The 27,931-nt window shown below is 36.6% G+C and overlaps 1 protein-coding gene across 3 annotated transcripts; it reads left to right on the top strand.

Annotated features, from left to right (window-relative positions):
• The first annotated feature begins 456 nt into the window (after positions 1–456).
• RCOR3 (REST corepressor 3) lies at positions 457–26,736 on the top strand. 3 transcript variants are annotated; one of them, XM_070734477.1, is made up of 12 exons: positions 457–891; positions 1,959–2,015; positions 9,832–9,909; positions 12,292–12,344; positions 13,727–13,888; positions 14,197–14,321; positions 16,102–16,180; positions 17,092–17,310; positions 19,726–19,803; positions 21,291–21,348; positions 23,341–23,579; positions 24,034–26,736. In XM_070734477.1, exons 1-12 carry the CDS (start codon positions 726–728, stop codon positions 24,376–24,378), a joined length of 1,659 nt encoding a protein of 552 aa, XP_070590578.1. In that variant the 5' UTR covers positions 457–725; the 3' UTR covers positions 24,379–26,736. The 3 variants fall into 3 exon arrangements, with proteins under 3 accessions (XP_070590578.1, XP_070590579.1, XP_070590577.1); XM_070734476.1 differs by lacking the exon at positions 457–891 and adding an exon at positions 1,691–1,799; XM_070734478.1 differs by lacking the exon at positions 23,341–23,579 and having other exon boundaries at positions 554–891.
• Positions 26,737–27,931: the final 1,195 nt, after the last annotated feature.

Here is a 27,931-nt window from a genome sequence, read left to right as displayed (position 1 = left end):
ATCCTCCCAAATGTTTGCAACCCCCGCCACACACACTTTATTTCATTAACCACCATTACCACCGCAATTTGAAACCTTCTCTTCCCCTATTGCCTCCTGCCAATAACCCCAAATCGTATCAAGTTGACGCCTTAATTTTAAAACAACGAAGCAATTAAAAATACGGGGTGACATTTTCTGGAAGCAACGAAAAAGAATCGCCGGAACGAAGCGCGGCAAAAGAGAATATCAACCCTCGTAGGGCGAAAAGCGCGCTCAAAGCTCTTTTTTTTAAAAACCCGGGAGCAAATCTTCCAAGATAACGAGTGCGCACGAGCGGGTTCGCGCGAGGGGCCCCGCCGAGCCTGAAGGGAAGCAGCCCCGGCGCTCGGTTCCCGAAGGCGGCTCTCGGTTTAAGCCGCGGAGGGGACCGGGCCCGCCGCCTCCCCGCGGCAGAAGACGAGCGGCAAAACCCCACCGCCGATCCCGCCTTCGCCGAACGTTTCCTAACGTGTCGAGGCGAGATCCGGCTGGGCCGCCGCGGAGGGATCCCCGATCCGTGGGCGGAGGAGTCGAGTCAAGGAGGGGGGGGCAAGAGGAGGAAGGAGGCGCCGGCGCCGCGGCGGCCCGAGCCGCGGGAGGGGGGGCTGGGGAAAAAGGGGCACCAACATGGCGTCTCCATATTAACTTTCCCCCCCTTCGGCAGTGGCTGCCCCCGCCGGCCGCCCCTCTCTTGGGTAGCCGTCATGCCGGGCATGATGGAAAAAGGAGCCGAGCTCCTGGTGGCCGCCAAGAACAGGGCGGCCCCCAACGGCACCAAGAACGGCGGCGGCGGTGGCAGCCCCGGTTCCAACGGGAACTTTTTCGAGCCGGAAAGCGGCGGCGGCGGTGGTGACAGCGGCGACGAGCACGGTGCGGGCTTTATCTTTCCCCACCCTTTTTTTTTTAAACTCCCGAGCCGGGTAGATTTGGGCCTAGTAAGTCCCGTCGCCCCTGTGTACTGGCTGGCTGGTGGCGACTACGCTGAGCTTTTATAGGTCTCTCACTCTGTGTGTGTGTGTGTGTGTATTGGGGTGTGTGCGCGAGCGCGCGCTCGTGCAGGAAAGAGTGAGGCGCGCGCGCGCGCGACAGGGTCTACACAGGGTGTGGAATAACGCGAGTGCGTGTGGGGAGGGGGTGCGCGCGTGCAGGCGCGCGCGTCCTCGATTTCCCTCGGCCGCGCACGCGCTGTATGTGTGTGTGTGTGCCTGCCTGCTTGTCCGTCTGTCCATCATCCCTCTCTATCCCGTGGAGAGTGGGTGTGCGTTTTCACAATGGACACACGTGTAACGCGACCGCAGCTCAGGCGCGGGGCTGCGAGGCATTTTCCGTGTGTGTACAACCGTACACGTTTAGTGGCACATAGAATAAACCTGGCAAACCCGAGTGCGGTCGTGGGTGGCTGGAACTATGAAAGGATTGCCATGAAGAGTGGCACCACGCAGGTCTAGCTACGTGCAGCAGCCCCCTTTCTGCCTTGTTTTTCTCTTGCCAGGAATGCACTCGAGACCTACACCCACGCAACCTTGTGCTGCATCAGCACAATAAAGTAAAGGGGGCCGTTTCTGCATCTTTATTAAATTTAATGAAGCACAATTGTTGCCTTTCTGGAAATTAATCCCTACCTGGAATGTTAAAGGGAAGTAGGCATTTCTTTTTCCGGTGTATATGTGGGGGGGGGGAGTAATCTCTTTTCCCCCCTTCTTTCTCTCTCTCTCTCTCTTTCTCCCTACTTGTTCAAGGCTTTGAGGCTATCAAAGCAGCAAGGCTTGTGCTTATTGGTAATTGTCGATTGCATTGTCTGGGATGCTTCTAGATCACAATCTCCACATTTTAATTTGTAATGACTATACTTCAATCATTGAAAAGAAAGGCGTCCTTTTTCCTTCCGCCCCTCTTAAAGAGTTGCATTTATTTTATTTTATTTTCTTCCATTGCAGATGTAGGAATGAGGGTCGGAGCAGACTATCAAGCTCGCATCCCTGACTTTGATCCTGGTAAATATATTTCAATATGTATTTGTGACTTGATATCTCTGATGTTTTTTTTTTAAAAAATGGGAGGTTTTTTGCATATGTTCAGTATAATGAGAACGTAATTGAATTCTGCTGAATATGACCTGAGAGTGAAAGGAGGAGAGTTGCTTTTGTGAAGGTTAAAAGGTGTTGGGTTTTCTTTGGCGCCCCTCCCCCCCAAGGCTTTGTGCAGCTTGTTCGTGGTCACTGATGGTTTGCAGAGCCAGCTTTTGATGTCTGGAAGTTGAAAGAAGCAGGCCTTATGTTTGGAGAAAGCGGCTCTTGTCTTCTAAGTAAGAAATGAAGGATTTTAAATTTTCAAAAACTTACCTGTCTTGTATCAACAGTAGTTTGAAAAGGGTATTTTATTCCAAGAATATTGAAAAACCAGGCTTTTTTGAATTTCCAATATTTAAAAGAGGGGAGTAATGAAGTTTTCAATATAATAAGCAATACTTCTGTTCACCATGTGATGGAATAGACAAACTTGCACTTCTTGATACTGACTTATCTCAGTCTTAATTTGCATGTACTGGTATTAGCAGGGCATCACTATTATCCAAATATAGCCTTATTTCTAGCCAGATATACAAGGAAGCACTACTAACTCTTCTGTAAACCTGGGCAATCTATGTCAGTCGATTATTGCTGCCAATAATGGTGCCTTTTCTCTTGAAACTATTATTTCATTCTAAGGTGATGCTGAACCTTTTGTTTTAAAGAAGCAAACTGATTATCCTTTTTAGAAATATTTTACTATTGCTATTAAAATACCAATTATAAATTTTTAATTTTATAACTTTTCAACAATAAAAACATTTGGGTTTACTTTTGTTGAACCTGTCATATATACTCTTGGCTTTTGTTTCCATTCATCATATTTTAAAATATTATCAGTGGTTGATAGAATTTGTGGCTGGAGTCTGGATTTTAAAAGTGCTTTGTACTTTTGCATATTTAATATAAATTAAATAATATTGTAAACAACGCTAGTAAAAGAAGAATTTGCCATTGAAGTATTGTCCATTCTTAGTTTGTTATCTCACTGGAGAAGAGCCTAATGCTGGGAAAGACTGAGGGCAAGAGAAGAATAGGACAACAGAGAATGAGGTGGCTGTATGGAGTCACTGAAGCAGTAGGTGTCAGCTTAAATGTATTCCAGAGGATGGTAGAGGATAGAGGAAGGTCTGGAAGAATGTTGGCGATGGGTCGGACATAGACACCACTTTGCAACTAAAGTTTGTTGTGTTTCTTGTTTGTTTCCTGAAGTTTCTTTGATATGCCATTTAGACATGTAACAAAACTCACTGCTCTTTTGCAACCAACTTACCACTTCACAGCTGTTTTTGCTCCTCTATAGTTATAGAGTCCCCAGTACTTAGTATGGTTGTAGATAATTTGGGAATGTCGTATTTGTTTACAGTTCATTCATTTGGTCTCAATCAGTGATCCAAATATAAGATAAGCACAAACTTCTCAGACAGGTTGCTGAGGGATGAAATGTGGAACACCATCTCATAATCGCCTAACTTTTATTATGTGTTCCATAAACCTTCATGAGTCAAATGATAATTTCATAGAACTGAGTGTTTATAAGAAAATAGCAGTAGATGTCAGCAGTAGATGACAACAACCCTTCTTTCTGTCTAATTTAACTTTAATTAAACCAGGTTTGCCATTTTAAAATACATGAGAGAATATTATATCCTGAATTTATCATTGATCTATTTGTGTAAAAATGTAGTATGAAAAGTGGTTTACATTATTGCATCCAAATTTTCTCTCAATCTTTCAAATACCTATAGCTGGGATTAATATTTTGAACTATATGCTACAATGCTTCTTAAGCAGGGCTACGTATTAAAGATGTATATAATATTTTAAGGATGGATTGCCATTAGTATTTGGTGCCTTTAGTGTGCCAGACTATAAGAATTGTCTTGATTTCTCATGTAACCTCTTTCCCTGATTAATAGATTAAACCTATGGACTTGGTTTTTATATATTTTACCTAGTTGTTTTCTTTAATTGAATTCTCCCTACTATTTAAATTTTACCAGTTTTTACTTTTACCTTGTTTACTTTCTGATACTGAAAAGTATCAATTGAATAACAATAACAATAGCATGTAGATTTAATACCACTTCATAATGTCTTACAGCCTAGCCACTCTAAGCAATTTACAGAGTGTGCATATTGCAATACTAACCACATTCTAACCACTGTAGCACCACAGCTCTTAATCATATTTTATACGATAATATATGATATTATATTACTCATATCTTTTTCTGTTCATTAGGGAATTTCAAGTATCAAAGGCTAAACATTTTCATATGAGAATCACCCTGTTTGTGTTAGATGACATGTTAGCTAAAGATATTTTCTTCATTTGTACTTATCCTTGACATGAACATACTGTGGCAATCTGTTTTTTAAATGGCATTGTGTTCATCTTGACCCATACTTGAGCTAGTTAAAAGTCAGCGCTGTTTCTTGACAAAATAATACTAATAAGCAGAAATCAAGCAGTGGCAATTTTGCTGTGGAATACAATCTGATATGTTTTGGTAGGACTATCTATCAAAAGATACTTATCAGCATGGCATCTATTGGGCACTTTAGGGTGGTATGGAGTATATGCCTTTTCTCTCCAGCTTTTGGTGTAATTTCAGAGCTACTCTACATTGGGCGGTAGGAAAATGACTATCCTCTACACATCCTTGGTCAGGGAGGGGAGGGCCCAGCTTCAAAGCTTGGAAGGGTATAACTAGCAGCTGATCAGCAGTGAAAGCAGAAAAGTTGCAGAACAATGCAGGGTAGGCAAGAAAGTGAGAGGTTCCCAGCCATGCTTTATGGTGAAACTACTCCAGTGCCTGTCAACTTTTGTTTCAGCTGCTCTTGAACATGAGTGTAGTACTGTTGTTCAGGAAGAGCACTGAATCCATGTCAAAAAGAACAGCATGCATCAGTTAATGGTCAAGCTCCCTTTGAATAGTGCTTATACAAAAAATATGTGCAGAATCAGAGCAAATTTCAATAAAAGACAAAACTTACCATTCTTTCCCCCCAAGGCCTAGCACCATCCCATGTTAAGGAGAGAACCTGGTAAACAATTTCATATCAACCTTAGATATAATGGAAGGGAAAAGAACTTCTTTCGGTTTTCATTTTAAAAGGCCCAATGTGTCATAAACACTGTTTGCAGATGTTGCATCTGTTCCAGGTTAGGATTGTCAGGACAGGAATACAATACTTCGACTTTATCAAAAGAAAGAACTGACCTGAGGACACAAGCAAAATGCAAAAAGAAATCTATCAGCAATTAAGAACAAATCAAATTATCTGAGTGGTAAAATATATAGAATTTAACTATCATTTGATGTTTTTAAAAATGGGAAATTAAAGAATTCCCCAAGTCACCAATTTTCTTTGGTGACTTATAAAAGCTTTCACTAAGAAGGCTTGCAGGGAAGCTAATAGCAGGTGGAAGGAAAATCCTGAAAAGAAAATTATTTTTTTCTCTTTTTTAATGCTATTTTTTTTTTTGCTGCTACTACTATAACACTGTTCTTTGTGTTTTTTTTCTGAAATAGTGAAGAGATGAAGAGATAATTATAAAATATTCTTTTCAAATCAAGATAAAATGTTGTTCATGGAAATACATCAAATTGAGAAAATACAGTACTTCTTAGCATGTTTATTTATTGCTTAACATATTTATTAATAGCATAATTAACAAATTTTAACATAATTAACATGAAAGGAGAGTGAAGCTTACTCCAGACAAAACAGATTTATATAATATGCGAAAAGTTTTTAAAAGGCTCAGAAGTCAAATTGCTGGTAATACTGTATTTAGATTCAGAGAAACTGAAATGATTAGCTGTCACTTTATGTAGCAAATATTATTCCCCTTTTTTTCTCAGCTTGTTTTGCCCTTGAATTGATGAAACAAAGTCCACAGTTTATAACATCTTTCTTTAAATGTTTCAATTCCTTGTTTTCAGATGAGTTATTTGGTGTCTTTTTTCTGTAACTTGCAATAATAAAATATGCTAAATTCCTAGAACTGCTAGTTTAAGTTGCAACAAAAATTTAAAAAATGTGAAGTAAATTAAATCAATAAATGTATAATTATTGCATGATTCAATTATATTTCCCAATTTTATTTAGTAAGAATATTTTACCTATTTTGCGGAAAATGATTTTATAACTGAAGAATTCTTCCAAACTATTTTTTCTTCAAATTTGAGAAAAAATTGTTGTTGCTTTGAAATTTCTGAAAAAATGTATTTCTAGATTAATCCTATGTAATATTTTATTTCCAGCATTACCTTTTATAATTTTTAATATAGTATAAAATGTTTTTGAATTTTAAATACTGGTATTAAAGTTTTTACAATAAAATTCAAAGTTTAATAAATCTGCAGGGTGGAAGTTTGATAAGGTTATAGAATAATTTATATTTTCCTTCTATTAAGATTGAATTTTATTTTTATTTGTTACCCTTTGCTATAATTACGCAATGCGGTATAGATGCCCAGAACCCAGCTGAGTGTTTTATTATGTCTTCTCTTTTAGTAGTTATCTTAAAGGACATTATTTAAATTTCTCAGCTAGAATACATGTAGTCCTTGGGCTACAGCAGCAGTTGGGACCAGAATTTGTGTCACTAAGTGACATGGTCAAAAAGGCAATGTCATGTGACTACACTGTTTAGCTAAGGCAATTCTGGTGGCCACCATTAAGCAAGGACTGCTCATGACTGAGACTTACAACTTCCTGACAGCATTCCATTGATTTTGCTAGCTGGAAATGTAAGAAATTGTGATCATGGGGACATTTCAACAGCTGAAACTACGAGGATCCATCATAGGTACCATTCATTCAGTGCCATCATAACTTTGAACAGTTGTTGAACAAATGCTCATGGTTCCAAGAGCTACCTGTATCTACCTTTGTGTCCTGGTTTTCTTCATTGATCATGTGATCATTTTATTTACTGACTTGCCAACTATGATATTTTTTAGATGCTTCTACCCAGATTTTATGTTGTATATCAACTGTTTAGTCATTATTGCATATATAAATAAATGTATATTATGACAATACATTTATTTATTGCAATTTATATGGCTTAATTCATAATTGAGTAGCTAATTAAAAAATTAATATACAGCTTTAATAAATATTCTCTGTTTTCTGTAGTTATAGTGGTTCTAGATTTTTATCTCAGTTTGAAGATATTAGTGCTTGTGATTCTTTATTTTCTTGTTTTGAAAACATTCTTAGACTTTTTGCTATAAGTTGGATTCAGAGTTCATGACACATCCTTCATGATTTCAGTTGATATCTGAATGTGATTCCTTCTATATCCAGCAATATGTATATGAGGAAAGATTAGGGGGAAGGATTCATCACTATTATTGCAATCCACAATATCTGCACTTTGTGATGGAAGCAGATTTCATCTTTGATTACTAAATGTTCATATAGCATCACAAATGCTTGGGCTTTTATTGCTGACTGAATTCCACCCCATTAGATTAGATGCATGCAACTGAGGTTGGCAATCTATTGCCCATGTCTTGTTGACTACATATCTTAGCATGCTAAGTTTGTTTTTGCTGTTTTCTCATCTTTCTCTTTTCTGCCTTGGGAGACTTCTTCAGCTACTCTTCTGATCACATTTCCACAACATTGTTATGTAGATTTATTATTAAGCAATGGCTCCTTTCCTTGAGTGAGTATGCAAGTAAGCCATTTTTGGCCTAGGTTAGCATGATGTGGGAGCTATATACATGATGTTTTAATCATGTATATAGAAGAAATGGGCAGACAAATGTAACGCATAATCATGAGCTTGGATAAACAATGTGGAAATTTACACACACACACACCTATTAAGGGACTACTTGACCTGGAACTTAGCAGTAATTTCTTCTGTTCATTTTAAAAAAAAATACTTATTTAAACAATTCAAAGATTGTTTATATGGCCAACAATCTTAAATACATAATTCTAGACAGCAAACGATCAATTTAAAAATCTATATAAAACTGTATCATTGTCAATACTCCAAAGAAAACCCGAGGCATTGTAATTACACAAAAATAGACAAATGTAAATTGAGCCTGAGCTCCCCTAACCTCCTAATCCTAATGCCTTAAGGGGGAAAAAAAACCCAGTTCTAACACCCTAGATCCTCACAGCCTTTCAGAAGATACCAAGGGTCAAGGTCTTCTAAATGTCAGAGATGCCTAATATGACATGCTTGCAAGATGACACTATTTAGTAGGGGAACCTAAGTATGCCTAACTGTTACATCATTTTCTTTGCTTTTGCTAGTTACCTGGCTTGGGAACATTTATTTAACGAATAATATAGGTGACATTAAATAAATAAATATTCCTTCTCCCATCAGTGTGGCCAGAAGTGGTATTTAATAGATTCTGACCAGTTCTGAAGAACTGGTAGTGGAAATTTTGAGTAATTCAGATTTTTCAATATCCTTCCCCTGCCATGCCCACTAAGCCATACCACAGATCTGGTAGTATTTTTTTTTTTATCCCACCACCCTATTCTCAGACAATTTTCTTTTCACCTCGTAATAAGATAAATTTGGAGCTAATGGTAATATTCAGCTCTAACACTTCACGGCATTTCTATTAATGATGTGAAAAACTAACAATAGTCCTTCACGTGGGATTGAATAGTCTTAGCGTTGGAAAATTTTGCTTTAAGCTAAGGTTTTTTCATGAGATTTTTCATAGCATTTAGTGATATGAGTTAGTAATGATTCCATTTTCTGGGATATTTTTCCAGATATTACACTTTACAATCTAGTCTAAAGCCCTGTGATTTTCTGGTGGCTTCCAATCCAAATAGTAACCAGAGATGATGCTTCATAGATTTTCAGCATAATTTAGAAGATGCCACTTGCTATGACAATAGTTTGAGAAGCCATTCTATATTAATATAAAGAATGCAATGTTTTCCACAAGCTTATAGAAAAATAAATAAGATGTTCAGTTTGAATTTCAGATTCAATTTTTTCCTGTTACCTCTCTTAATTATTTTGCAAAGACAATAATAACTATCTTCCATACACACTAGCTATGCCTTTTCTGACAAGGTGTTAAGACCTTTACCGTAAGATAACTTATCCGAATAGGGATAAGAACTAAATTTATTATTTTAAATTCTCAAACATGGAATAATTTTAGTTGTATCAAGGTTGATTACCATATTTTTGGAGTATAGTATAAGACGCACACACACACACACACACACACACCCTTAAAAGAGGGTGGAAATATTGGTGGGTCTTAAACACCAAATATAGCTAGGTTTGGCCTTTCGAAGCCTCACCCTCACATCTCATTTTTCGCAAAAACATGGTGCGCAGAGGGTTGTGAAAAACAGGCCCATTGGGAGACCTGGAGAGTCCTCTTGGGGTTCGGGGAGGATAAAAACTTTTCCCCCCCCCTTACCTCTTCAAAATCTTGGTGCGTCTTATACACTGGTACATCTCATAGTCTGAAAAATACAGCACTCTTAAAAGCAAAGTTCTCATTGGAGTGAATTCCAACCTGTGCTACTTGAACAAGTTTTCCATTGTTTCTGTTTCATTACTTTTACTTACAAGGTGAAAAATACAAGGTAGTTTTGTCTAATTGCAATAAAATGTTTTCATCAGGTTATACTTTAGCTTTGAATTAATAAATTTGAATATTTTTTTATTATCCGAATTAAATGTTCTATGAAGTATTGAACATATTAATTTGTCTTTCAGGAGCTACAAAATACACAGATAAAGACAATGGAGGAATGCTTGTGTGGTCTCCTTATCATAATATTTCTGATGCCAAATGTAAGTTTGATAAATTGCATTAAATAGAATCCTGAGAATATGTATCAGGATTACATAACATATCAGCAAAAATATGTTTCACACACACACGTACATACATACATACATACATACATACATACATACATACATACATACATACATACAATTAGTTAACAATCAATTATTACCTCTCTGTGGATATTGTATTGATTTTTATTTGAAAATGTTACTTGGAATTTTATAATGTGCAGATGTATGTGCTGCTTTTGCTTAAAAAAACATCAGATTTTTTAAAATGTTAAAATACTTTTTAAAAAGGTATATCTTGAGTTTTGTGTTCTGACCTCAGTGCAATTAATAAGTTAAATTTTCAGAATGTAATTTACATGTCTAGCAAAAATTATCCAGTCTGGTAAAATATTGAAAATTTATCCCTGCATTTCATATGAATATACTTTCTAGATTGACAGACATATGATGTGACATAAAATCAGGCATAGTGACCAGCAATAAAATAATTTTCCGTAACATACTGTGTACATGGAACATTCTGCAACAGCAAATCATATATATATATATACATATACATATACAGTATATATGTAACATTGTTTTGCTGATAATGAAAAGGAAGGGAGACTAGTATAGCGCTCTTTCAAGCTAATTTTGCTCTCATCAGCTAGCCATACCCTTACCCGGATTTGAACCTGGGGAGTCGGTTGCTTTAACCTCAAGACCAAGTGTTCTCCTCCTCTTAGCTTGTACCAGGAAAGAGTTATATGTTTTTTTCTGTTGAACCACCCTGGTATATCCACATATGGGAGGGAGCATAATGCTTCCTTTTTACCTCTTGGTCCCTCCAGGGGCCATATCCAAGGCAGTTAAATTTTTTTAGTTGATAAACTATATTCCATACGTTTATAATATTTTTGATGATTATGTATGTATGTATGTATGTATGTATGTATGTATGTATGTATGCTTGCTGATGCTTCTGAATCTGGAATTTTAAATGAAACATTGATTGGTTGAAGTGTATGCTTCTGAATTATAATCAATTAATGATGACTTAGAACAAAATAAAATAAAATCACTATCAAAATAAACTGAAATAAGTAACACATCCTAATAAATAATTGCCAAATAAATCTTATTCCAGGTCATTCAATCAGTTTCCAAGGATTCTCTGAGAGGATATAGCCTATGTTAGCTTACAGAATAAATTAAATAAACTATATTAATCCAACATGAATATGTGTCCTTACTATTATCATTTAGTTACTTAGATTTTTTTTTTGAAATTTATCTCTGCCATGGTAATGTAAGACTATTCTTTTGGTCAGAGGCTCATATATTTAGTATGATATCCTTTCGTCCTACTATATATAGCCAGTTCCGTATAATGCATGATTGGCTTATGGATTCATGAATCCCTGTTCAACAGTCCCTTGCTTCAAAAGTACTTATAGATTAATGAATCTATATTGCTATATTTTCCAGTTACCTAAAGAGGAAGGATTCTTAATTGTATATCTTTAGGGTTAAATCTTTTAAGAGTTAGATTTTAAGAACAAAATGTTTTTTAAAATGAAAATGATAGTTGAAACAGTTTCAGTTTTGTCCTACATTGTTGAATATTAGTTGTTCTAGTGTTAGAGAAATGGCATCAAATTAACAAATACGTCACATTTTCATGTTGCATATTTCAGGGCTTAAATAAAATCTGCCCTTGCTTCCTGGTTTTTATCAGACTTTCTCAACATATCACATTTATCTCTTCACATTAGTTTTAGACTTTTAGCTCTCTTCATCTGATTCTTCTCTTTCCTTGCTACCTTGTTTAACCATATAGAGATCTAAGCTGTTCCTCAATAAAGATCAACAGTGCAAAAAAGGAAACACTGCATTGAATCTCCTTGTATTGCACTCATATTTGAGTTTAATTTATATCATTGAAGCAGAGAAGAAGCTAGATAGAAGAAAACTCAAAGTAACTATACAACTGATGATGAAAAGGTGTTTGAAAGCTCTGGGGTAGTAATGAATTTGATTTTAGACTTTCCATAGAATTACATCAGGATAGGCCTTTTTGTGCTTATTGTTGGGTTTTTTACTACACTTGAATCAATGTAGGATTGCAGTTTTGATCAACAGGTTTTCCCCCCCATTCCTATAGAATGTTTTCAGTATATGCAGTTTTAGAGATGCAAATAATTGAAGCAGGATATAAAGATAAACAAATAAAATGATGATTAACATGAGCACAAATATATATTTCAGTATTTAAATAAATCAGAATGGAACAATATCGGTGAATGTAATCAGGATCCATGATCTTAAAATGTTTTTTCCCCCTGTAAATATATTAGAAAATAATTCTAGCATACTTCTGTTACACAGTGGATGAATACATTGCTATAGCAAAGGAAAAACATGGATACAATGTGGAACAGGTAAGAGTTTTAAAAGATTAATTAGTACAGTAATACCTCACGATACGAACTTAATTGGTGCAAGGAGGAGGTTCGTATGACGAAAGGTTCGTAAGACGAAACATTGTTTCCCATAGGAAACAATGTAAAGTCAATTAATCCGTGCAACCAAAAACCCCCGCAAAAAAACGGCTTTCGGCGACTGCTGGGAAGCCGCGCGGCTGTTTTAAAAGGTGACAGCCGGCCTGGGGGGCTTCCCAGCACCCCCCCGAACCCGGGTTCGGGGGGTGCTGGGAAGCCCCCCAGGCCAGTTGCGACCTTTTAAAACAGTCGCGCGGCTTCCCAGCTGTCTCCGAACGCCGAACGCGGAAGTTCGGCTTTGGCGTTCGGCTTCAGGAGACAGCTGGGAAGTGGCGCGGCTGTTTTAAAAGGTCGCAGCCGGCCTGGGGGGCTTCCCAGCACCCCCCCGAACCCGGGGTTCAGAAAAATTTTGCCTCTTCTTACGAACTTTGTTCGAGTTACGAACCGGCGTTCGGGAGGCTTCTGGGAAGCCCCGCCGCCCGGCTGTCACCTTTTAAAACAGTCGCGCGGCTTCCCAGCAGTCTCCGAACGCCGGTTCGTAACTCGAAAAAAGTTCGTAAGAAGAGGCAAAATTTTTCTGAACCCCGGGTTCGTATCACGAGTTGTTCGTAAGACGAGGGGTTCATATCTTGAGGTACCACTGTACATGACAATTTAGCATTTTTCTTGGCAGGGCTTTGATAAGTAAAACTATATAATATGAGAGGGGATGATCTTCAAATTACCTCATTGTCTGCTTATTTAGAAAATTAATGAAGCCTGTGGCCCTGTGGACAATTAAAACGTCAAGTCCTGTTAGATTCAGCAGCATTGTCAGAGATGATGGAGCTGAATATTTTCCTTCCAAATTAGAGTTTCATTTATTTAAACAAGTGTAGTTATTTCAGTGTTAATACTATTTGAGTACTGTAGCACAATAGATACTCTTCAACAATCTACTTGAAACTTCTCCTTTGTGAGGATAATTCAATAACTTGAAAAGGGCAAAATTCATTTTTTAAAGTAAACTCTTTGAACTTGAGTGTAGTTCAGTGCAGGTTACAGAATGTAGAATATAACTAGAAGCAAGGGGTTAAATGGCAGTTATGTTGTTTGCAATTGTTTGGAGCAATTTACTGTAAATGTTAAACTTTCCATTTCTTTTTTCTCATCAGAATATATAGTTTGTATTGGAGAAATATCAAAAGCATTAAGTGCAGCTAGATGGGTAAAATGTGCCTTCTGACAAACTTGGATGTGATCTTGCACATCATTAAGATAAGAAAGTAAAAGGTCAATATGGCACCCCGTGAAACTTACACCTGTTTGGTTCTTTCTTAAAGGCACTTGGCATGTTGTTCTGGCATAAGCACAACATTGAGAAATCCCTTGCAGATCTCCCGAATTTTACTCCTTTTCCAGATGAGTGGACGGTTGAAGATAAAGTCCTTTTTGAACAAGCGTTCAGTTTCCATGGAAAAAGCTTTCACAGAATTCAACAAATGGTAAAGAAATAAAAGGCTGATCCCCCCCGCCTTCAAAGTATTTCACAAGGGTTAAGAGAATACTGTAAGTGGTATTTCTGTCAAAAGAGGATGGACCTTCCTTGGCAGCTTTTCTCAACTTTGCCAATCTTAAGATGTGTAGACTTCATTTCCTAGCTAGAATGGTGACTGGGAAAGTCTGGGATTTGAAGTCCACGCATCTTAAAATTATACCTTGTGATTTAAGGTTTTTATACACGTACTAAACTATGTGCCAATTTTCCCATAGCATTTATAACTAGTGTCTGCATACTTTTACTGTGTTTCAGCTTCCGGACAAGACTATTGCAAGCCTTGTAAAATATTACTATTCCTGGAAGAAAACACGTTCTAGAACAAGTTTAATGGACCGCCAGGCTAGAAAACTAGCTAATAGAAATAATCAAGGTGATAGGTAAGCAATGTAATAAGTGTTCTAAACAGCAAGCTGTTTAGAGAAAGTAGGCGTTCTGTTTGTTTTTGTTTACCTTTGATTATTTCTACTTTTAAGGGAATAGGTTCTATGCCAGTTTTGCCAATTTTACTGCAAGTTTGTTGAGTTGGGACCACAGGAAGATTGGAGCGGAGAGGAGCAGCGGGGAAGGGGAGGCCTCCAATGACTGTCACCATAGAGCAGGAAGTGCACTCGCACAACAGCTGCTCCCTGGCTGGGGTTTAGAAGCTGCAAAGCCGGAGTTTGGGAGAGAGAAAGAAAGACTTCTGCTGCTTTCTTTCCATGCAGCCAAAAGCAGAAACAGCAGGCATTTTTCTTTCTTTCTCTCCCCCAAACTCCGGCTTTGCGGCTTCCAAACCCTAGCCTGGGTAGCAGCTGCTGTGCGAGTACCCTTCCTGCTCTATGGAGACAGTTGGAGCTGGAACTAAGCACACTGTCCGAAAGACGCTACGGAGCTGCTGACTCCAGTAAGACACATATCTTGCGGCCCACCCCACCTCCTGCACCCCAAAAATAATAAGACCCCCCCCCCCAAATAATAAGCTCAAGGCCATATTTTGGGGGGTCAAAAAATGTAAGACAGGATCTTATTTTGGGGAAAACACGGTATGTCCCAGCACTGTAAACACTGAAATTCAGGTACTTTAAAGTTCCCAACATTTCTAGAGGACATCCAGTTGGGGAAAACTGTTTTATTTCTCTTTACCCATTTTGTTAAGCAGATGGAAAGCCCACTTCTTTACATCAGAACATAGAAGTTGTTAAATTATAGCCACAGATATTTTTGTATTATTATAACCAATGAAATAAAATGACGTACCATATACAGCATTTCTGACCTGGTAATCTCACATATATAGTCTTTCTATAGTTAGAAATACTGTAGCTGCACAGCACTTCTTAAAGTACTCAACTCCCTCCCCCCCCACCCCCAGTGTTGACTAGATATCTTGCAAGATGGACAGGGGTTTTTTAAAGATTTTTTTTACAGAGCCTGTTTCTATAATTACATGGATTTGTTTCGATCATTGATAAAGCAATATCATTTTAAAAACCTCACATGTAAAGACAATTCACATCTTCTTTCCAATGCATGCATACAAGATCACAGCCATCGATTGTGACTATAGTGGGTGGTAGTCAACATTTCTGTTTCATACTACACTTCATTTGTAAATGATTCCGATTTCTGAACAGATAACATATCCATAGTTTAGGGAATACTACTAGTACAGATACTGATTTTTCCGTGAACTTTTTTGTTAGTTTTGATAAGGCAAAAGTGAATGCTTTTTCCTACCCATCCCAATATTTCTGATTGCAGCAGGACACATGACATTGTATTATGATATGAACCAAGTATTTCAATCATCTTTTAGCCATTCCAGAGCAGGTATTATTAGATGATTGTGTGAAGTCTCTATTCAGTTTCTTGTCAAATGAGTAGGAGTTTTTAACAGTCTTGCACATGAGACTGAGATGCTTTAAATAAACAGGATATGTTTTAATTTACTTAGTATGGACTTATATTGTGTAAAATTATTTTAAAACTAATATTCATATTGTAAACACATGAAATTTTAATAATTTGTAGTTGTCTATTTAAAAATAACCAAATTAGTACTACCGTATATAAAATTAAAGTGACATTTCAACATGTAAAATACAATAAACACAAAGTGTATTTGAGCAGAAATTGAGTTGTGAAAGTAAATATTGACCAATCATTTTCAATCCTCAGTGATGATGATGTTGAAGAACCTCACCCTATGGATGGAAATGATAGTGATTATGATCCCAAAAAGGAAAGTAAAAAAGAGGTAATACAAACTGAAGTTAAATTGTCGCCTGAATTGGAGGTTCTGTTTTTATTGCTATATTTTGGTCTTCAGATGATGCAATCAGTGATATTATAAAATCATAAAGGAACTTTATCAGGGATTTTCGTCCTCTCCCTCAGCCTGCTTTTATGAACAGAAATGAAGTTTTATGAAATTGCTGAGTATGTCAGAGATTTAATGCCCCGAGTCCGAGGGGCGGCATACAAATCCAATAAATAAATAATAAATAAATAAATAAATAAAACATAATTAATTTCCTGAAAATATCAACAGCGCTTAGATTTATATACCACTTTACAGTGCTTTACAGCCCTCTTTAAGAGGTTTACAGAGTCAGCATATTGCCCCCAACAATTTGGATCCTCATTTTACTGACCTTGGAAGGATGGAAGGCTGAGTCAACGTTTAACCTGGTGAGATTTGAACTGCTAAATTGCAGGCGGCTGGCAATCAGCAGAACTAACTGCACTCTAACCACTGCGCCACTAATACATTGGAATTTGTTTATTTAGAATATGAATATCTATGTCATATAAATATACATTGATATTTACACTGATAGATACAAAATGTAATTTAATTAACATCTATAATTATTATTCCTTCCCACTTGTAATCCAAATATAGCTATTCATTCAGAAATCTCAAATCATTTTAGGGAGTTCTGGCAACATAAAGTTTGAGAACTCCCAATTTATGTCATCCATGTCACCTCTATTGGCCAAGGAAAACCTATGCAGCTTATTTTATTGTGTTGTCTGATTATACATGATATGAAAAATATGTGTTAAGAAATATTCGAATAATAATGTGATACAATTAATGTGATAATTTGTTTTTAAAATACAGTATCATGCTTCAGTTAAATAGAAACTTTTTGAATATTGCAGGGGAATCATGACCAGCCTGTGCAGTCCAGCAAAATAGGATTAGGTAGAAGAGAATATCAAAGTTTGCAACATCGTCATCATTCTCAGCGCTCTAAATGCCGTCCTCCAAAAGGCATGTACTTAACTCAAGAAGATGTGGTAGCGGTTTCATGTAGCCCCAACGCTGCCAATACACTTCTTAGGCAGCTGGATATGGAGTTGATCTCATTGAAGCGACAGGTATTTTAATTATCAGATTTACTTAGGAGTGGAGGGTTGTGTTTTTAATATTTTAGTTTCTAGTAAACAAGGAAATCTGAAAACGCCTAGGGTGGATTAAAAATACAGTCTCTGGTTATTAAAATAGATTCATGATTTGAGACTTCAACATAATCATTGGTTTTCTCAAGACTACATAGAATAGAATAGAATTTTTTGGCCAAGTGTGATTGGACACACAAGGAATTTGTTTTGTTGCATATGCTCTCAGCGTACATAAAAGAAAATATAAGTTCATCAAGAATCATAAGGTACAACACTTAATGACAGTCCGGGTACAAATAAGCAATCAAATTAAATTAGGAACCAATCAATATAAATTGTAAGGATACAAGCAACAAAGTTACAGTCATACAGTCATTTGTGGAAGGAGATTGGTGATGTGAATGATGAGAAGATTAATAATAGTGCAGACTTAGTAAATAGTTTGACAATGTTGAGGGAATTATTTGTTTAGCAGAGTGATGGTGTTCGGAGGGGAACTGTTCTTGTGTCTATAGCGGTATTCGATAGCAGTACTAGATAGCAGTAGCAATAGTATTTAGACTTACATATTTTTTCACAGTGCTTTACAGCTCTCTCTAAGGAGTCAGCATATTGCCCCCCAACGACCTGGGTCCTCATTTTACCAACGTCGGAAGGAAGGCTGAGTTAGCTTTGAACTCATTAAGATCAAAACTCCTAGCAGTGGGCAAAATTAATCAGCAATACTGCATTTTGACCACTGTGCCACCATAACTCTTATTTAAATGTATTGACTTCAGTATGAATAAACTCATTGTTTCAGTTTTACAGTGTGGTTTTATCAGTAACTTAGTCCTGTATTTAGCTTTTAGGAGGTAAGGCAGCAGTCTAGAAACCAGATAGTTTTGTGTTCTAGTCCCACCTGAGCCATTAAAGTCAGTTAGAGGATGTTGGTCCAGCCTCCCTCTCTCCCCATTGTGGAGAAATAAAGAGAAGGAAAATGTGTTGGACTTGAGTTATTTATAAAAACAATAAAGGCAGGATATAAATAAATAAATAAATTTATATGGTAGAAGTTCCCAAACTTTCTTGGTTCATGGCACCTTTAGGGTTTTAGTAATTTTTTTCACAGCATTCTTAGTCTTGTAGTATGCAGTGCCCAACAGGTGTCAAGTATCACTTCGTTATTCCACAGAACCCCTTTGAGTTTGCTATACTGTCCAGGAGTGTCATGCTGCACTTTGGATCCATTTAGTGTTTAGATTTCTAGTAGACTCAGTCCCTTTAAACTGGGAAAAATTGTCTAAATTACACTCTTTCAAATGCTTTTCCATTTTCAGCAAGATAAATGTTTAAATGGAGTTATGAATTTACCTAAATACAAAATAGCATAGGGATGGTAGCCGCCCTGAGTCTACGGAGAGGGGCGGCATACAAATCCAATAAATGAATGAATGAATAAATAAATAAATGAATGAATAAATAAATAAAACATGAAGAAAGAAGAGAAAACATGATGCGTAATTATGCAAATTTAATGAGGCTCTCCAATGAAACAAATAATAATAATTATTATTGTTATTGTTATTATTGTTATTCATTATCATCATATTAATAATAGAGTTGGAAAGGGATCTTGGAGGTCTTCTAGTCCAACCCCCTGCTTAGGCAGGAACCCCTTCACCACTTCAGACAAATGGTTATCCAACAACTTCTTAAAAACTTCCAGTGTTGGAGCATTTATAACTTCTGGAGGCAAGCTGTTCCACTGATTAATTATTCTAATTGTCAGGAAATTTTTCCTTAGTTCTATGTTGCTTCTCTCCTAGCTTAGTTTCCACCCATTGCCTCTTGTTCTACCCTTAGGTACTTTGGTTAATAGTTTGACTCCCTCTTCTTTGTGGCAACCCCTGAGATATTAGAACACTGCTATCATATCTCCCCTAGTCCTTCTTTTCATTAAACTAGACATACCCAGTTCCTCCAACCGTTCTTCATGTATGTATAAGCAGATAACGATGTTGGTCTCAGGTTTTATGCCAGGAATTCAAGATCTCGTTGGAAGCCACCATTTTATTTCTTGCTGTTTATTTTATACTTTCTATATGCCACACAATAAAAAAATAAATAAATAGGTGGTGAAAGAAAATGCAGTCCTAAACCCACATTAAAACAAATAAAAGTAATAATTTAGATAATGTCACACATTTTACTAACCAGGTTTATTCTTTATGCGTGGAAGCAGGCAGTTGTTTTGCTCCTTGAAACAAGCTTTGTCGCTTCAGAATTTTATTTTATTTCATTTTATTTCTGATTAGGACCTTTGTTTGATTTTGAAGTAATCACTTAGCAGTTAATATTTACACTATTTTATAGCACTAATTTTCATTCCTGATTTGTTCATTGGACAAGGTCCAGAACGCTAAGCAAATAAACAGTGCACTTAAGCAGAAAATTGAAGGTGGAATAGATGAATTCAAACCTCCTGAGGTGAGTCACTGAAATGTGGGTGAATTTTCAGTACAGTATTGCTATTGTGCTGGGAACTGAAGAGAATTCTGAAAGTATTTTGCTTTGATGAAAAAAAATTGATAGGAACCATGTTTAAAATGTATTTTAAATGTTTTATTGGATGACAACATTTTATTCAATGCAAGTTCAAAAGCAAATTTCATTCCTTCATAAAATAAAGGTGCAAACAGAATTTAACACTTAATTACTTTTTGAGGGAGTTGCTCCAATTGTACTTTCACCGTAGATTGTAGCTATCAGTTGGCATACAAAAATCCAGTGGAAATTTCAGTGCACTTGCCAGTCTGTATGAGTGATTGTCTAATTTGTTCCAACTCTGGAATGGATTAGGCCTATAAGATCTGTTGCATTAAAAAAGAATGGAGACAGCACCTTCTTACAGGAAGTGCAATAGCTCAATATCAGAACAGTGCATTGCAGGCAGAGGGTTGCAACTTCTAAATGTCCCTATCGTTTTCATGTAAGGTTCCAAAAAATTCTTGTTTAAACTTTGAAGAATCAATGCTACCTTTATATAATACGTTTTGGATGCCAGCTGTTATTAGCTAGCATCCTTCGTAGCGTGAATTTATGGGAGTTGCGATTCAGAATATCTAGAAAGTATCAATTTCCTTATCACAGAGATAGACCAAAAATCTAATGTTTTAAAATATATTTTTTGTACAGTGTTCCCTCGATTTTCACGGGTTCAAACTTCGCCAAAAATCTATACCACGGTTTTTCAAAAATATTAATTAAAAAATTATTTGCGGGGTTTTTCCCTATACCTCAGTTAACTTTCGTCTGCCTTTAATAAATATTTTTTTAATAAACTTTAATAAATAAACATGGTGAGTAATAATCTGAATGGTTGCTAAGGGAATGGAAAATTGCAATTTAGGCGTTTAAAGTGTTATGGGAAGGCTTGTGATACTGTTCATAGCCAAAAATAGTGTACAGTGGAACCTCGACATACGAGCAGCTCTACTTACGAGCTACTCGAGATAAGAGCTGGGAGGGGAGCGACATTTTTGTTCGCCTCCCGAGCTCACATTCGGGATACGAGCGCCAAGGAGCTGTCTCCTGAAGCCGAACGCTAACTTCCGCGTTCGGCTTCAGGAGACAGCTGCGAAGCGGCGCGGGTGTTTTAAAACGTCGCAGCTGGCCTGGGGGGCTCGGGGGCTTGCCAATTAGTCTCGTAAGTCGGGGTTCTACTGTATTTACTTCTGCATCTCTACTTCGCGGAAATTCAACTTTCGCGGGCGGTCTCGGAACGCATCCCCCGCGAAAAGCAAGGGGACACTATATTCCTAGTTCAATTTATGGAGTTCTGGGGAAAACATATTAAGCTACTGAAATTGGCAAATGTAAACAAATAATTGAAAGCTGGCTTTGTGGCTGAAGTTTTCACTGTTTTCAGATACTTAATGGTTTCCTATGTGCTGGCATTCTTTGTTTCTTAATAGGCAAATCAAAAAATAAATGCCCGTTGGACAACAGAAGAACAACTTCTTGCAGTTCAAGGTACATTAGTGTTACTAATGTTTTCTTTTAGGTTGTAATTCTTGACATTCTGAAATATATATTTTTTAATGTGGCCCTGTGTACTTGTGTTTATTGGGGCAGGAAAGAATGGCAAGTGAGGAAATACATATCCATACAAATACCACAACATCTTCAAATTTTGGAATGCTAATAAATAAGGATGGAATTTGCACCGTGACATAATTTTATCATTTTAAAGTAAAAAAAATATGGATAATGTGACTAGTTTAAAATAGAATTAAGGAGGGGGGGTTTCTGTGCCCCCTTATTAAAGCCTGTCAGCATTATAGTTTATTTTAAAAATTAAAATAATAAGTTGAAAGATAAAATAGAGAGCATAGATTCAGAGCGACTCACCCATCACAATTGTGAGCACCCTCTTTGCTTAAAAGGAAGTGGCCAACTGCAAAAAGACAGGATGTCTTTCTAGTGGGAAACGTGGAAAAGTTGAGATGTAGACATTGTTTTGAGAAGGAATCTTGCTAGAGACACTTCTGTTTAAAAATTGTCACTGAAAGGTTTAATCTTATTTTTAAAATACAATTTAAACATTTACGGTATCTGGAATATTGAAGATATTGTCCCAATTCTGCATATGCACAAAAAGATTTACTGGTTAAATTATTTTCCTTAGCTGAAGTTCTATATTCATTTCCTTAGTAATAACCAGTATTGGTTGGTGAATTTATTTCATGGACATTTTGAGTCTCTATTTTAGTATGTTATTTCATTCAATGGAGTAACATTTCAGTCTGGAATCATCTCCATATCACGACTTCCAGTGGATTAGTGGAGTACCAGAGCTTTAGATATGGATGCCTCTGGAGTCTGTGTACTGAGCATTTCTCAATGATAAGGACTATCAGGTTCCTGAGATTTATATGGAACAGGGCTGGCTGAAATCGAATCACTTAGTCCCATGATGGCGAACCTATGGCACGTATGGCACAAGTGGTACGTGGAGCTATATCGGAAGGCATGCGAGGCATTGCTCCATGTGAGCACCACCTGGTTTTTGACCTTGGAGAAAGCCGTTTCACCCTCAGGATGTTTCCAGGAAGCTTCCATGAAGCCATGGAGTGCAAAAAATCACCCAACATGCAAACCAGAAGTTTGGAAAAATAGTCTTCCGGGTTGCCCATTATGTTGCTTTTTGCACTCTGGAGGCTTCGGGGAAGCTTTCTGAAGCCCCGGAGTGTGAAAAACAGCCCAACGGGGAAACCAGAACTCTGAACTTCCGGTTTGCCTGTTTGCCCGTTTTTTTTCCCCGTGCCAGGCTTCAGTGAGGCCTATGCTCCTGCACATGGCCTGGGGGGACAGGGATTGTGTACATGTGCAGGGGGCAGCGCAGGAGATGCGCAAGTATGAGGGTTAGGGAATGGGTGTGGTCATGTGCACGCAAACCAAAAAGGTTCACCATCACTGACTTAGTCCTAATATCACTTTAATTGAATTGTTTGGACTAATTTAATTGGTTTTTCATACAGTGAGATTGCTTACTGATGAATTTGCTTATCAAGAAAATGAAACAGGCACCATACTTCGCCATTATTTATTCACCCAGTCTTCTTTTATATATCAGGGCCTACATGTTAGCAGGCCATGCAAAAGTATGCAAAAACTCAGACATTCCACTGAAAGAAGAGGGCTTTTTTCTCCACAGAAATGTTTTTCCCCACAGAAATGACTAATAAACAGTTATCCTGGTAATGATTTACCTGATTAAAAATATTTGAGTCAGATAAGTGATACAGTAATGAACTGTAGTATTCTTAGGATGAGCGATATTTACAATATGACAATTTGATCAGTAAAATATGCCAACTACAAGCAATATTAGTGTTCTCCCCTATGATCAATCGTTATAGAAGCACTTTTAAAATTGGGGTTTCCTATCATCTGTAGAGGACATATATATCATGCAGATTTCTGCTTATTAATGTGAATCTTAATTATTTATTCTTTTTTAAGGTGTCCGCAAATATGGTAAAGATTTTCAAGCTATTGCTGATGTAATCGGCAATAAGACTGTTGGCCAGGTGAAGAACTTCTTTGTAAACTACAGGCGTCGTTTTAACTTAGAGGAGGTATTGCAGGAGTGGGAAGCAGAACAAGGAACCCTGGCTTCTAATGGTGATGCTTCTGCTTTAGGGGAGGACACAAAAAATGCTAATGTATCATCAGGAAAAAGTACAGATGAAGAAGATGAGGTGTGTTCCTGTGTAGCAAATCTTAAATAAGCACGAGTTCAGAAATGGCATTTACATTTCCTATCACAAAATGTAATGTTTAACTCAAAATGGAGTACTCAATCCACAGTGTTGGAAGCCTCCTGATTTATAGAGCTCTCTCCTCATTGGGATTATGTTAGCTAAACACTCTGAGCTGCTTCTGGTTCTTCCCACAGTCTAGTGATACTACTAATATGAAAAACATAGCTGAATAATCCTGAATAGTATTAGATTTTCTTTTGTAATATATTGAATATTTTATTTCCTTATATTGCTAAATAATTTAAGAATTGTTTGTTTTTAAAGAAGGGTTTCTTAGCTACAAATATGGCCTCAACTAACAATGCTTTCCTGTTTCTGGAGATAGCAACAACCCAGACTGCATGATTATGAAGAATGGCTGCTTTCTCATATTTTATCACTTTATTTATAGGCCCAGATCCCACCGACTCCTCATTGTGTAGGGTCTTCTCCACCAGCCCAGGCGTCTACTCCAACACCAGCAACCCCTGTAACAACTTTGAACCAGCCTCCTCCGTTGCTTCGTCCAACCCTTCCGGCTGCTCCAGCTCTCCATCGGCAGCCTCCACCACTACAGCAACAAGCTCGATTTATTCAACCAAGGCCAACCCTAAACCAGCCCCCTCCACCACTCATTCGTCCAGCTAATTCCATGCCTCCTCGCCTAAACCCAAGACCAACACTGTCCTCCACTGGCGGGCCACAGCCACCTTCACTTATTGGAATCCAGACAGAATCACAGTCCCCGCTGCATTAAACAAATAGGGCAGAACTATGGTAATTAAAGTAGTATCAGTGTCTATTTTCCTCAGCTAATGAAGAGGTGAAGGGAGGGGAAGCAAGCTTTCCACAGTATTTAACTGTCACAAAGAAGAAGGTGGAAATGGATATATAATATGTGAACGATCTGAGTGAGAGAAACTTCAGTGCAGTAGATTATTGCAAAGAAAACCATGTCTACAAAGTCAGCATTTTACAAAGCTAACTTCTTTTTAAAAAACGAAAATAAGAAAATTTCACTGCACTATGACTTCAACTGATTTTTAGTCTATTTATTTTATAAAATCCTTTGTATTCAACTTCATGGAAGTAAACCATCTGAATAGTGTAAGAGTTTCAATTTAAGATTCAAACAGGGCTGTAAATGTTGATAAACTGGGGAAATTATTTTTACATTTTCCTATGTTAGGAGCGCAAGTATTACAGACAAGCCTGTCATTCAGATTTTGACAGATACCACCACTTCGTACATTTTTCTAGGCTTGTATTTTCTATATTTCTTCATAAAGTACTTTTCTTCAGTCTGCTTGTTGGAAAAGTCTTGAAGAGTGCAAAGCTAAGGTACTAAAGAGGTTCAACTATATATGTGGTCTTCTGATACTGGAAACATGACTTGCTAGTGCAAACTATAATAGACAGCAAGTGAGTTACCATTTGCATCCAACACAAGTAGCCAAGCAGCTAATAAAGTCACAGTTGTCTTCTTTTTTAATAAACTTTTTAGTACTACTTCTTACCTGAAATTTTATTCTATTAAGTTCTGGAAATAATTTAGCAAGGAATGCTGAATTCCATACATATTGGGGCACGGTAAAACTGTCCAATATTAAGAATATTTTCTGTTTAATTTATTGGGATATCTCAGTCTCTTTTTGCTGTTCCTTGCCAGTGCATGTCCCCTCATCTTTTTTCTTAGGTATCAAAAAATATGCCAATTGATGCTTTATTTAATCAGTTGGAGTTTATAATCAAAGTGACATGCTTTTAATTTTGGGCAAGAAATAACAAGCAATGAAAATCTATTTTCCAAAAGATGTTCATCTCTTTAATACAATTGACTTCCCCACTTCTTACTAAAGCAACAATGTTTAACTTTCAAAGTTTAAATTCAGGATGATTTCATGTATAGCAAAGCTGTACTAGTCTCTTATGTACTGCATTTTACAGCTCAAATATCAAAACTTTTAGACTAACACTTTATCATGTTTAAGGTGTTAAAGAGATTTGCCCATTAACTTTCATGTTCTTAATTTTTAAAAATTCTTATTTAAATCAAATTTCATTTGTAGTATATTAAATAGAAATTCCTTCAATGGATGTTTCTTGTACATTGTCTGTATCCAACCAGAGTGTTTGGTTTTTAATACTGGCTTTTCAGTGGGGGAAGCATCACTATCAGTTGCCAGAATTTTTGGTACTTCACTATATTTGACCTTTGGTTCCAATATTAATATTAATCCACTGGAATTCTTCCAATCTGCCATAGTCCTGTTTGTGCATTTTGGCATAACTCTCTAAATACCAAACTATTAACAATGCATCTTCAGTATTTAAATATGTAGATCAGGTTTCCCAGTGACTGTATTGTCTTTTTTATTTTTTTGGCTAACTTTTGTCTTGTCTCTTGTTGCTAGAACGTCAATATACAGAAGATTGGGTGCTGCCGTTTAAATGGCAAAGATAGACTATCAAAATTATAACTGGGCACTTGTGTGTTTGGGTATGATGGTATGGTATGTAGTATAATACTGCTTTACATACGCTATGCCACAGTGACAAAATGTTTAGCATTTGTAGTACTTAATATGTACATAGCAAAATGTTGTCCTTTTAAAAAATTGTGTGCTTTCCAGATTATGTGCATACAGCTTGCACGTCCTGTTTTGGGTAGGGGGTTGTGTTAAGCAGTGTTTTTGCCTGGATGAGTGAAATGCTTGCTGCTTAATCAAAGAATTAAAGTTTCCAAGGAATCTGTGTCTATTTTTATGTACCTTGTAATGGTTTGAGATACTTAGGCCCTATACTGTGATTCTCTTCTAAATTCATTTATATTTTTTTAAAGATTAGAAATAAAACTATACAATTTTTTTCATTTCAAAGAAATTTTCTTTTTGGGCAATATTATAATTATCTAGTTTGACTTTGTACCATTTCTACAAACCACAATCTATTCATCTTGGTTTATTTTTGTCACTTTATGAAATGTAAAAATATTTGCACTCCCTTTTAAGTTGGGCAAAAAATTATTTCTTACAGTGGTTATGACAAATGTAACTTTGCATCTTCTTTTTATGTACAGTTTTCAGTTACAATAAAGAAATATAAAACTTTTAAATGAATAGCCATCTATAAGGCCTATGTGTATATTTGGAGAAAATATTTCTAAGCTAGAATATTATGTGGTTGGAAAAGAGGTTTGTGACTATACGTGAAGACTGGATACTTGATAATATCCTTTTTTAATTAATTATACATTTAAAATGATTGGACACTAAATTCTTGATACTGCAGTTATATATTCTTAAACACAAAAAAGTAAGGCCTGAAAAAAAAGGTATGTGGGATACACATTGTATAGCATTTTAGAATACAGTATAGGATTGCATAATTTTGAAAGGGTTAGATTTATTCTTATATCATTAACCTGTCACATCTGAATAATATATATAATAATAGTAATAAAAATAAAATATTAGAGAAAAATATAAACTATTCTGAGGTTAAGCTAATTGACGAAAGTTAAGAATACATTAGAACAATCTTGAACTTTCTGAAGAGATTTTCTGTTGAAAGTGAAGTATAAGCATAAAAAAGACTTCCATCAAACAGCTTTCTAATACTTCCTGGCAAAATCATTCAAAGACTTATTTTCAAATTCATTTGCAACATATATTTCTTTTTCATGTTTTGCTTTCTATATTCTATCTTCCCTCAGGAAGATGCCAAAGCTAGCAATATGTATAATCTCTGATCATTATGCAAACAGATTTAAAAGAAAAGGGAAAATTTAAATAATAAAAATGTGTTATCAAATATTTTCTTCCATATTTTTTCTTTACTTCTTTTCCAAGCCCAGTTATGAACATGGTAGACAGCTGGTTGTTTATTCAGGCGTGTTTATGTTGTTTATATCCTGCCTTTTTTTTACAAATAAGGCAGCAAACATCCAACGCACCTCCTATTTTCCCCACAACTAATCTTTTGGGTTGAGAGAGAAGGACTGGCCCAAGGTAATCCAGCTGACTTTTATGGCTAAGGCCTGTAATAACAATTTGGCACTTTAGTTCTGACATTTATATTTATCTATATGCCGTCAAGCTTGCTATCCAAAGTGACTTAGGTAGCTTGCAATAAGAATATGAAGTCCCATCAAAATGACAAAAATAATAATGCTGCAGCAGATCCTTTTTGTACATGGGTGCATATTCTATTGCTTTCAAAATAAACTTCACCCTAAACTTCTATTTCCACTGCTTATGTGTCAGTGGTAAACAAACTTGACCAATTGTGGCATTAACATGCTCCATAAA

This window comes from Erythrolamprus reginae, chromosome 1 (assembly GCF_031021105.1).
Source record: "Erythrolamprus reginae isolate rEryReg1 chromosome 1, rEryReg1.hap1, whole genome shotgun sequence".
Classification (NCBI taxonomy): Eukaryota; Metazoa; Chordata; class Lepidosauria; order Squamata; family Dipsadidae; genus Erythrolamprus; species Erythrolamprus reginae.
This window is presented reverse-complemented; position numbering and strand designations above follow the sequence as displayed.